Source organism: Aristolochia californica, unplaced genomic scaffold (assembly GCF_029961685.1).
Source record: "Aristolochia californica isolate CCGP_79_NKW_82.1479 unplaced genomic scaffold, dmAriCali1.0.hap1 SCAF_12, whole genome shotgun sequence".
NCBI lineage: Eukaryota > Viridiplantae > Streptophyta > Magnoliopsida > Piperales > Aristolochiaceae > Aristolochia > Aristolochia californica.
This window is the reverse complement of record NW_027181793.1, coordinates 19,944,292-19,955,685: the sequence shown is the minus strand read 5'-3', so window position 1 is coordinate 19,955,685 and position 11,394 is coordinate 19,944,292. Positions and strand designations below refer to the sequence as shown.

The window sequence follows — 11,394 nt, the reverse complement described above, 5'->3', positions numbered from 1 at the left end:
TTAGCTCCTTGTAAATGAATCTTGTTCTCTTTCGATGAGGGTGTGTTGATGGAATCGGAGTTCTAACCCTCGAAAGATATATGAATAGCGTTCATTGTGATGGCACCTTTTGAAGTTTGCATTGGTTTGTCAATAAACGCTTAACTATGATCACAGCAGAAAGATAACAATCCAACCATCAGTGGGAAAAACCCATGAAATACCTGAGGGATTTCTTACAAACAAAACAATTGCAATATTTCTCCTTCATATGGCAACTGATTCAGATTAATGATCCATTTACATAGCCTGATACCAGTAACTTAATTGTGAAACTCAAAGTGTATGAAGTGCCCCTTAACTTAATATGCAAGCTTCCTCATTCACAACCACTTCTTACAGGCAGCCGCCTTTTTACTCCAAGAAACCTGAATCAAAAGTAAACAATCCTTCAAAGCAAGAATGAGGAAACTTCATCTAATTGTTTTTGAAAATTCATTCTAATTCAAGTGTTAACATGAATATGTTGATGGTCACAAACTTCATTTCCAAATTTGAATGCTAAAAGGCAGTAAACAACAACATTTGCTGGAGAAACCATTGATAACTCTGATCACAAAGTTACTAGTAGTGGGCTATAAAGAAAGAGAGAGAGCAGAGCAAGAAAAAGAGAGACTGAAGAAAAGAAAGAAAATTAAAGAGATGAAAAGAAAAGACTGTTTCCCTAACTCCATATATATTAATATACACCAACTAGCAAAGTATCTTAAAAGGTAAGTCACAGTTTTTTTTTTTTTTTGAGAGAGAATTGGGATGTCAATATTTTCATAAGGTAAATATGTCACAGCAGAAGAACAGAAATAATAAAAGTAAGTGAAATATCCAGCCAATAGAGGGAGAAAAATAATGCAATCAAACATCAACACATGCAAGTAGCATATTTACCTTCTCAAGAAACAGAAGCGAACCAACATCCAATCCCTCACCTACTCAGCATCAGCCTAACAACTAAAATTTCCACATTAGAAGAGTTCAAAATTTCTTGTCAAAGAAACAATTTAGAAACTTATCCAACTTTAAAATTTAAAATACCAATAATTATTACCTAATTTCCTCTTAACGTGCATTCATCTGATGCATGTAGAGTTCACAATTGTTACGATTGCTTGTAATTGAAGAAAGGAATGCTGAAGAATAGGAGTTCTCCATAGTATTTCAGTACCTAATCTTGCACAAAGTGAATAAATCAAAACAAACAGCATGTTATCTAGCTAAGTGTATAAGAAGCTCATAGAATAGAGTACAAAAAGTCAAGCACTTCGAAGTTGCAGAAAGCATAGTATGTCAGTACTATATAAGACTGCATCCAAAACAAGGATGTGAACAAAGCCCTAGATAAAAATAACACCAAAACTTCAGTTGAAATTGGGCACAGGCATTTAAAGTCATACATACATACAACTTCGCTCTAGTAGAAACGTAAAGACGAGTTTCTTTGCCTCAAATGCATTTAACACTGGAATAGTTTCAATAAACTTAATAACACTACACAAATCTCCATACATAAACATGAAAATTTAAGATAAGGCCATGGTGTTTTATGTCATTTTATTTTCATAAATCACTAGCAAAATCCTCAGATCAATTTTCTTTCATCTGAGAAACTGACAACATCATATTGACTTCAAATAAAGACAAAATTGGCTTTGAAATGCTCTAACCTTTTTATTCATCCTTTCATATCGAACACCCACAAGATAGCAAATGTCTTCACTTTTAGAACTCCTTAATGAGCAAAAACAGTATCATTTCTCCTAGGTGGCCTATCAGGAATTGAACCTGGCTTAAACTTGGAGGCCTCATGCCTAGTCAGCTCTGGTGGGACAGGGCTTTTGCTATCTTGAAGCATCATCTTCAGATCATAAAAGACATCAGAGTCACTAAGAGTCAAAAATGTGGTTGCTACACCAGACTTCCCTGCACGCCCAGTTCGACCAATCCGATGGGTATAAGTCTCAATATTTCCAGGCATATCAAAGTTTACGACATGACCCACATCAGGTATATCAATACCACGGCCAACCACATCTGTTGCCACAAGTACTGTAAACCTCCTATTGCGAAATCCTTCAAGACTAATCTCTCTCTGGTCTTGCGTCTTCCCGCCATGCAAAGTTGTTGCCCTAAAACCAGCCCTTTCCAGATTCTTAGCAAGCCCATCAACATTTTTCTTAGTATTGGTGAATACAATGGCCGTTTGATCTTCAATTTCACCCAAAAATTTCAACAGCCTTCGCAATTTCTCTGATTCTTTCATCATAAATACATTCTGTTTGATAGTTCCAGTGACCTTACCGGCCTGGCCAATCGTAACCACCACTGGGTTTCTCAAATACTTTCTTGCCAGCCGTTCTACCGCAGATGGCATCGTAGCACTGAACATGTATGTAGTGCGGTAAATCTTTTTGGAATCAAGTTCTTCATCCTCATTCTCTGGTTTCAGATTACTTGACGGCATTGCATCTAAAACCCCCACAACTTGTGGTTCAAAACCCATATCAATCATCCGATCAGCCTCATCAAGAACTACATAATTACACTGGTTCAAAACAGCGTATCTCCTTTCCAAGCAGTCAAGAAGCCTTCCTGGTGTAGCAATCACAATCTCACAACCCTGCCTGAGCTTAAATCCTTGTTCCTCAATAGACTGGCCACCAACTACTGAAACCACTCTGATACCCATGTAATGAGCAAATTTGACAGTCTCATCTTCAATCTGCTGAGCCAGCTCACGAGTAGGAGCCATAACAACCGCATAGGGTCCCTCTGCTTCGTTCTCTTCACTCATGGGAGGTAGCTTTGTGATGTAGGTTAACATTGGGAGCACAAAGGCTGCAGTTTTCCCTGAGCCAGTCTCGGCAATTCCAATCACATCACGTTGCTGCAATCCCAGAGGAATAGTGGCCATCTGAATTGGGGTCGGTTTCTCGTATTTGGCTCGCTCCACAGCCTTGAGGATTTCGCTGCTAAGCCCGCTCTCAGGCCACTTCCTCATGGGGCGAGGCACACGGGAACCCTTGTAAGAGATGTTGTGGTCCTCCCGAAAAATCCTCCAGTCACGCTCGTTCATCTCCTCAAGCACCTTTTCTGACCAATGGCGATCTACCCGCATGTCAAAAGGGTCATAACGGTCTGCAGCCTCTTCCTTCCTCCGCTGGGCCAAGGCCTCCTCTGGCTTCTCTTCCATCCCGTCCTTCTTCCGAATCTCCTCCCGCATCTCTTTCTCATTCTGGGCAGCGAGTTTCTTCTGCACTCGCCGGTCCATCCCAGCACGGAATCCCCGGCCAAAGAGCAGTCGGGCCTCATGAGGGTTTTGATAAAGGGTGTTCATGTCACGCGAGGTGTCCTCCGTGTTCTCCCAATCGAAAGAGAAACGGAACTTCTCACTGGGTTTGATCACCCGCTTCTTGGGTTTCTTTGTCCCTAGGTACTGCTCCTTAATAGCGTCAAGTTCTTTCTCCCGCTCGCGCTCGGCTTGCTTCTCCAGTCGCTGGCGCTCCCGGCCCTTGGCCTCTTCCTCGCGCGAGCGCCGTTCAGAGTCTCGTTCGCGGTCGCGATCGCGTTCCCGCTCCCGTTCTCGTTCTCGTTCCCGCTCCCGATCACGATCACGCGATGATCGATGATGGTGGCGGCGGGCGTCGTCTGAGGGAGATTTAGGACGATTTTGCTGCTGCTGCTGGAGTTCTAGGGCATGACGTTTTTGCTCGGCAACCTCCTCCTCCCTGCGCTGTAGAGCCACCTGCTCACGCTCGGCTTTGCTAATGAATTTGGGTTTTCTGGGGTCGTTAGGATTGCTTGAGACATCATCAGATGAACGCTTCATGGCGGAATCACAGTGGCAACCTTCAGGTCAGAGCGTGGGCTTTTTGGGTCTTAAAGTAAGGGCTCGGGTAAATAAAACGCAGAACAAAACAAGGACAAATAAAATCAGTAGAAGTCTAGGAGAAGTAGAAGAGAGTCAACAAGGAGGAAAGCTCTTACAGTACCGATACCTTCCAGGGTTCCCCGGAGGTTATTTAACCGTCGGCGTCCGAAGAAAGAAACGAAATTGTTCGGAGAGAGCGTTAAAGTCAGCTAGAGAAGAAAGAAGCAGATTGGCTAAAAGGGAAAGCCCGGGAGACACTGGTCTTTTAAGAAGATGCATAAACCTCCCGAAAGGAAGATAAAGACGAAAGCAGAGGGGGGTGTGAAGGAGGCCGGTAGACTGCCCTGTCGTCGCAACGAAGTGACTCCGGCAAATACCTAAGCGTTTTTGCACAGGAGAGCCCGAGTCTGTAAGTCCATAGGTTAAACTGATTGATTCAGTCAATTCAACCAGGCTTTCTGCCCCATTATTGTTACTCTTAAGATCTCCATTTACCTAATTTTAATAATAAGAAACACCTAGATGTTATTTTGTGTAATTTGAGAAACTTTGGGCAAATTTTTAAATCAAATTCAAGTTTCTATTGCTCAAACTTTGGCCATCAGGCGTTTGAACGTTCAACTAAAATAGAAAGAAAAAAATAGCAATTTCTATGAAGTAATTAAAAAAAAGTGTTGGAAGGCCCAACATTCAAATGGGGCATTTGAATGGTTAGTTCAAAGGTTAAAAAATTTATAGGAACTTTGAGCATTTGAAAAACTTTTTGATCGTTCGAATTGTTGGAGCATTTGAAAAACTTTTTGATCGTTCGAATTGTTGGAGGCAAAAAGAAATACTGATAAAGTTTAAACTTCAAACATTGAACAAACATGACCGTTCGAATAGGTGACTAAATTGTGTTGGAACAACAGAACCTAGAAATGTTGTAGAGGAAGATTTTGAGCTTTGATCTAATAATTGTAGGTCTCAAAAATTTATAAGTAATCACTTCTATGTTCAACAACTTGAAATAAAGATTTTTAAGTAATTTTTCACTATATTTGAGCTATGATTCGATTGATTTTTCCTAGAAGACAGTAATTTTTTGGCTAAAACAATTAGTTTTTTTTAAATGTTAAATCTTCTTGTATTTAAGTTATGTCTTGCTCTAAATCATTCTGAATGAATTGTTATAGTGGTTTAAAGCACTCTCATGCTTTGAAACTAAATTGTAACAAGTGATCTCAAGAAAAAGCCATATGCACTTCAATTGACAAGCAATGCTGTAATTGAAACAAATTTAAATCCAAAGCATAAACTATAATCACAAAAATGGATTTATTGTGGGTCACAGCCAAAACTTTGGTTGCTTCTTCCACTCTTAAAGCGTCTTCATACTTTAGAGACAAATCTACTATGTAAAAACCAAATGACACTTAAATTTAAATGACCTCCAAAGGTCAAATTATAATAATTACTCTCAAAAGCCTTACAACAACCAACTAGGCATACTGACCTAGACCTATAAAGGGATTACACACTTTAATTAAGCTCACACAAGCTAATTGAGTGGGTATACAAAGCTAATTTATCTCTTAGTAGGTTGATTTTACAATAATTATAATAAGAATAAACTAAACTAAATCTTGGTGATCCTAACAATGGGACAATAACTCAAAATATAGCTCAAATAGTGATTTCAAATTAATGCTCAATGAGATTTAACTTAAAAATGAGTTTTATGAAAATTACCATGTAAATGCCCCAAAAGAGATTCAAAATCAAAGACTCAAAGGCTAATTCAAAATTCGAACCAATCTAATTAATTTTAAAGTAAGAGATCACAAGATTAGCAAAGAAAAACCAAGTTCAATCCATAGATTTTAAAATAACAAGATCAAATGTACTTAGCTCTCTTAAAAACGTTGAGTATGATTTTTTTCTTCAAATATAATAGTAAAAAATATTTCTTAGTGTGAGGGAGTTCAAAATCGCATTAGCGTGGTGAATAACTTGGGTCATAAAACAACTTATATAAAATAGTTTCTAATGGTAGAACAACTAGCCATTTTCCTATAAAATGACCTTTTGTCCCTTAGTTAAAATCGACCATATCATTCCTTAGAATTGTAATTTTTTTCTTGTTTTGTTTTAGTTATTGATCACAATGGTAGGTCACTTGCAAATTTTGGAGACTCATAATGGCAAAATCAAAGCTCAAAATTTTCTTTTACAACAATTCGGGGTTCATAGTTTGAAAACAAGTTGGTTCAAAAGGTCTTTTTTGTTGAACAACTTATTGATCAAACATTGTAATCAACATTTAAACAGACTTCATCCTTCATCACTTCTCTTTGTCTTTATCCATTCAAACGTTTGTGGGGGATTGTATAAACGAGTTTGAGCTATAAGTTTTCTGTCTTCTTGAGCTGATCATTCGAACGGTTGATACATATTGTTTGAACAATGTGTCATCTATCAATATCAACCTTTTGTTTCTTCAAGCATTCGAACAATTGGTAAGTGATTGTTCGAATAGTGCTCCTTCCATCAAAGTTCGATCTCTTGTTACTTCAGGCTTTTGAAAGGTCTTTGATCATTCAAATGTTGCTTGTGTCGTGTTACTTGTTTTCACCCAATCTCTTTGGATCATGTGAACACATTGACTAGTCATTTGATTGGTGTTTTTTTATTTTGTAGTCTTGAATTTGGTTTTAAATTATTCAAAAACTTCTCAATTCAATTGATTAACTTCCAAGTATTTGTTATCATCAAAATTAGGCATGAGATTAACAAATTTTGCTTGTACCTTTCATGGTTTTCTTCAACCTTGGGCTATATTTTCACTTAAACCTAAATGGTTTTTTCAAGCTAAAATAGAAATTTTCTCTCATTCAAACCTTTGTGATTTGTTAGACTAGGATCCATTTTTGCACTTTGCTCATACCTTTATGATTTGTTTGAGTATAAGTGGTTTTGTTTCATCATTTCAAGGATAATATCTCATAAAGAGAATATTCATTTAGTGACAAAAATAGACCACTATGTACAATTACATGTCTATATGCCCCTACATGAGTATATCATATCTATAATTGTTAAGAGTAACTGGAAAACACTGTGGGTAGTTTTTTCTTTTGATTTTGATTGAGCTTGACTATCATTTGAGTTTGATTACACCTTCATGTATCACCTCTTCTATTGTGTTGTTGAAGATGAAACAATCTTTTATATTATGCAATATGAATTGATGGTATATGCAATGCTTTGAATTGTCCATCTTTTCGACCTCTTCAGGTTTTTTGGGCTCAAGAAGTGTAAGTTTTCCTTACTTGAGCTATTGATGGAAAAAATTTTCTACTTCACTTGTGTCAAATGAGCATTCTTCCTTCAACCTTTCATCAAGAGTTGGTGCTCTAGCTTTTTCCTTATTTTGTTGGACTATGTTTGGACAACTCCAATTGTATAATAGTCCTTTTATATTTTAGTCCTAGAGCTAAAATCCTTCTTGCTTGTTGATTCTCCTTTTCCCTTTCTTTTATAGATTGTTCTATTCATATAGTATCTTTTGCAAGTTCATTCATTGTCTTTATGTTGGCTATGGTTAACTTTGACTTTTAAATTTTATAACATGGATTGGTAACATATCTCTATATTAAAATTTGAGTGTGAATATCTCTGGAATCTGATAGAGACTCCCTCCATTAAATCATGAAAGTTTTACTAGACTAATTTAGTTTTCATTTTGTTACCAATAATTCTACCATTGTTACAAAATATTCTTATGCAAAGAAGTGACTAAAAAACTTCTCTTCCAACGCAGTCCAAACAGTTATGGTTCCTTTAGGCAATATGCTAAACCATTCAAAATCCACCTGCTTCAATGTACTTGAAAAGAGCCAAATTTGTAAAACATCTCTATTGGCTATCCCATCCATTAAAGCTTTGAAGTGGCAAAAATACTCATTTGGATAAGTCTTTCGTTTATAAGATTGAAGAGATAGATTTTTGAATTTTTAAGGGTGTGCTTGCCATTGAGTCCATCCATATAGGGTAAAAAGACTGGTATTTATTTTTTCATCCTTTTTATATGTATAAGTAAATTTATGTACTAATCTTCTACTACTTTTGAAGACATGAGATGATTTTCTTTCCTTGAACTTACTAAATGATTTTTTGAAGTTTGGTTCTCCTCTCTGCCAATAGAACCACTATTTTGGTATGTGTTGGGTTGTGTTGGTGGAGAGGTTTAATTGCTATTGGTGCTTTCCACCTCTCGTCAGATTTGAGCAAGTTGAGACTCCAACTCAATATTCTTTGTCTTTGAACTTTTCTGTCAGTGTTTCCCATTCCGTCCATCATCTCTATGGACTTAATTTGTGTTGCTAAGTATGATGAAGTCAAAGGACTTAATACTTTGTTGAGATTTTAGATCCTTATCTTCTTATGCAATCACTATCCTTCAACGGCTTTGAATTGGTTTTAGCTTCTAAGAGAGCTTCAATCTTTCATGTCATTATCAGGGGAAAAGAGATAAAGTAGTAGTCTTACATTTCTTTATACTTTTTGAGCTTTATGTTTATTGACATGGCCTTATTTTTGTTTGGAAGCCATTTTTGGGTTACCTTCAAGGATCTTCCAAGTTTTTCATTCTCTAGAGGTTGGAGTTTGGCAATCTTGTCCTTTTGCTAATTTTCTTTTTGACACCTTTGACCTGATTGTGCCTTCTTCATGAATTGCTTCCCTTCCTCACTTTGTATTGCTGGATTTGGTAGACTTGGGGTGAGCTTTAGTGTTCCATGGGGTAGTATGTTTCTTGCCCCAAGTCTTATTTGTTGATCTTGACTACCAAAAATTCACTTTTATGTTATCAATGAATCTCTTTGTTCTTTGCCAAGAGACCTAGCTTGCAAAAAATAACGGTGATAGAAGAAAAATCACCAGAATCTAAAAAATCAATGAATCTGGTCTGGAATATGTTGTTATAAGAACATCTCGACTGCATCAAGGGCCCTCTATGATGCCTGCCAGTTATTATTCTTCTCCTTGTTTTTCTTCTTTTGTAGACAACTCTTCTTATATGGCCTTTCTCATCACAATAGAAATATAAAACTTTATCATCTCTTGAATTTATGCTGCCACCATTTTTTCTAGACCCTTCAAATCTCTCATTTAATTGCTCTTTTCACAAACCATGCATGTTGCATCCAAAAGTTTACTCTCTCCTAACTCCCCTCATTGCTAATTGTCAATAGATATGATCATATAACAGAGGTAACGATGACAACAACGAGAGTTCCCTTTTTCTTCCTCTTTAATCTTTTTGCCCAAGCTTCAAAGTCGTCAATAATCTATTGATAATGTCTGAATGAGCCTCAATATCACTTCCTTCATTAACTGAAGACCACATTATTTCTTCCTAACAAGCAACCATTTGTAAATGATTTGGAATTATACCAAACAGCCTCCATCGTTAATGTAATTACTTCCCAAAGACTACTTGAACAAACTGATAGATACATCCTTCACATCTCATTAATCTTCATTTCACAACCCAAACAACTTTCCCAACTTTTCTTGAAACCATTAACTATCCCTTTGCATGTACAAATATTTTTCACTATTACTTGCCATAAAATGAAGCCATTATGACCATGAAAGAGTTCCTCCTTGACACATGTGTTCTTCATAGCCATCTACTTGTTCTTGTTTATGGTCGCTGTAGTTAGCTTCGGCCTCGATCGACCCTACAAATGTCTCTTAAAACTTTTGCCCCTTGATAGGCACAAATTTGGTTTAAAGTCGATGATTGGCCTGTAATTTGGTTTCTTGCTGTACATCGTTTATTGTTGTTTGAAGAGTTAGTTACCAAGGTAGCTAAGAGTCCACATCCGATGGTTCATGATTTGCCTTGTAATCATGAATCTTCTCCCTCCTTACCTGCTTGCTTGAAGTTTAGACTTATTGTCAGATTACCAAAGAAAGGAGAGGAAAGGTGAGCAGTCAGTGGGTCAGAGGTAGCTTTCCCATTTCTTAATTAAGCCTCTAGCATTCGAGCTCTGCTATCCAACGGGTTTGGTGGAGAAAGGAACATATCCTCTTCCGATCTTGATAACTCTCCCATACTCTTTCTTGGATACAAAGCTATCACCAGTCTCCGTTGCATGCAAGATCAGCCCCCACAGAGAAATATATAGAGAGAGACTCAGGGAAAGAAATAGATGAGAAGAAAACAATGAGGAAGTCGGCAGGCCTGGTGGTGCTGGTGGTGGTTTCCTTCTTGTTCTTGTCCTCGGCGGCTATTGCCGGAGGAGCTACCAAGAAGAAGCAAAAGATCTGCAACAAAGGGTGGGAGTGCAGCGGAAGCGTTTATTGCTGTAATCAGACTATATCCGACGTCTTCAAGGTGGAAAACTTCGAGGAGCTGTTCGCCAAGCGCAACACCCCCGTGGCGCAAGCCGTCGGCTTCTGGGACTACCACTCCTTCATCACTGCTTCCGCCGTCTACCAACCCCATGGCTTCGGCACCACCGGCGGCAAGCTGATGCAGACGAAAGAGATCGCAGCCTTTCTTAGTCACGTTGGGAGCAAGACCTCTTGTGGGTACAATGTCGCCACCGGCGGCCCTTTGGCTTGGGGCCTCTGCTACAATAGAGAAATGAGCCCCAGCAAGACCTACTGCGAACCAGACTACGTCTACCCCTGTACTCCAGGAGTGGAGTACTACGGCAGGGGCGCCATTCCTGTCTACTGGAACTACAACTATGGAGTCATCGGAGAGGGGTTGAAGGTGGATTTGCTGAACCATCCGGAACTACTGGAACAGAATGCGACATTGGCTTTCCAAGCTGCCATTTGGAGGTGGATGAAACCCATAAAGAAGAAGCAGCCCTCCGCCCACGATGTGTTTGTTGGGAACTGGAAGCCCACAAAGAATGACACTACGGTGAAAAAACTAGTGCCAGGGTATGGAACCACCATGAACGTTCTTTATGGAGATGTGGTGTGTAGCCAGGGCGATGTGGAGGCGATGAATAACATGATCTCGCACTACCTCTATTACCTGGATTTAATGGGAATTGGCCGAGAAGCCGCTGGAACGCATGATGTTCTGAGCTGCGCTGAGCAGCTTCCTTACAACCCATCGTCGTCCTCTTCCACCAGCCGATGATGAGCTTGGCATAATAGAGTTACAGTTTAATTGGTTTGAATACTAAGATATTACAGTTTTGCTTTGACACTGAAGTCTTGTGTGGAGACTTTGTTCCTGTGGCAGCTTGTGCTTGTAAGTATACGTGTTCTATGTTCACGAATCATAAATGAGAGTGCTGCTGTCTCTGGTTTGCAATTGATATGGTTACTTGCTTGCTGCAAAACAAAAATAAAAGAGATTGGCAATTGCTTATTTCTCTTCGTCCTACATGATAAACAGAATATATCTGTCAAACTAATGAAGACTTGTGTGCAGGAACTTATTATAGACGGTTGTTATGTAAGAAAATGAAACATCA

General features: G+C 38.5%; 2 protein-coding genes across 6 annotated transcripts; one reads left to right on the top strand and one right to left on the bottom strand.

The window, feature by feature from the left end:
* Nucleotides 1-136: 136 nt before the first annotated feature.
* Nucleotides 137-4,305, bottom strand: LOC137946090 (DEAD-box ATP-dependent RNA helicase 21-like). 5 transcript variants are annotated; one of them, XM_068792269.1, is made up of 5 exons: nt 4,032-4,305; nt 1,819-3,924; nt 1,085-1,201; nt 925-987; nt 137-407 (listed from the first exon to the last, which is right to left on the bottom strand). In XM_068792269.1, the coding sequence occupies exons 2-3, from the start codon at nt 3,860-3,862 to the stop codon at nt 1,107-1,109; spliced, it is 2,139 nt and encodes a 712-aa protein (XP_068648370.1). In that variant the 5' UTR covers nt 3,863-3,924; nt 4,032-4,305; the 3' UTR covers nt 137-407; nt 925-987; nt 1,085-1,106. The 5 variants fall into 5 exon arrangements, with proteins under 5 accessions (XP_068648370.1, XP_068648369.1, XP_068648371.1 ...); XM_068792268.1 differs by having other exon boundaries at nt 1,819-4,305; XM_068792270.1 differs by having other exon boundaries at nt 925-980; nt 1,819-4,305.
* Nucleotides 4,306-10,023: 5,718 nt separating this feature from the next.
* LOC137946060 (chitinase-like protein 1) lies at nt 10,024-11,288 on the top strand. Its single transcript, XM_068792234.1, has one exon. The coding sequence runs from the start codon at nt 10,119-10,121 to the stop codon at nt 11,052-11,054; it is 936 nt and encodes a 311-aa protein (XP_068648335.1). The 5' UTR covers nt 10,024-10,118; the 3' UTR covers nt 11,055-11,288.
* The last annotated feature ends 106 nt before the right edge of the window (nt 11,289-11,394 follow it).

Excerpts from the sequence above, each read along its gene's own strand:
- LOC137946090 (XM_068792268.1), bottom strand. The coding sequence starts at position 3,862 with ATGAAGCGTTCATCTGATGATGTCTCAAGCAATCCTAACGACCCCAGA. Across the intron at positions 1,202-1,818 it reads GGCCTCCAAGTTTAAGCCAG|GTACTGAAATACTATGGAGA; the intron begins GTTCAATTCCTG and ends GTGCAAGATTAG.
- LOC137946060 (XM_068792234.1), top strand. The coding sequence starts at position 10,119 with ATGAGGAAGTCGGCAGGCCTGGTGGTGCTGGTGGTGGTTTCCTTCTTG.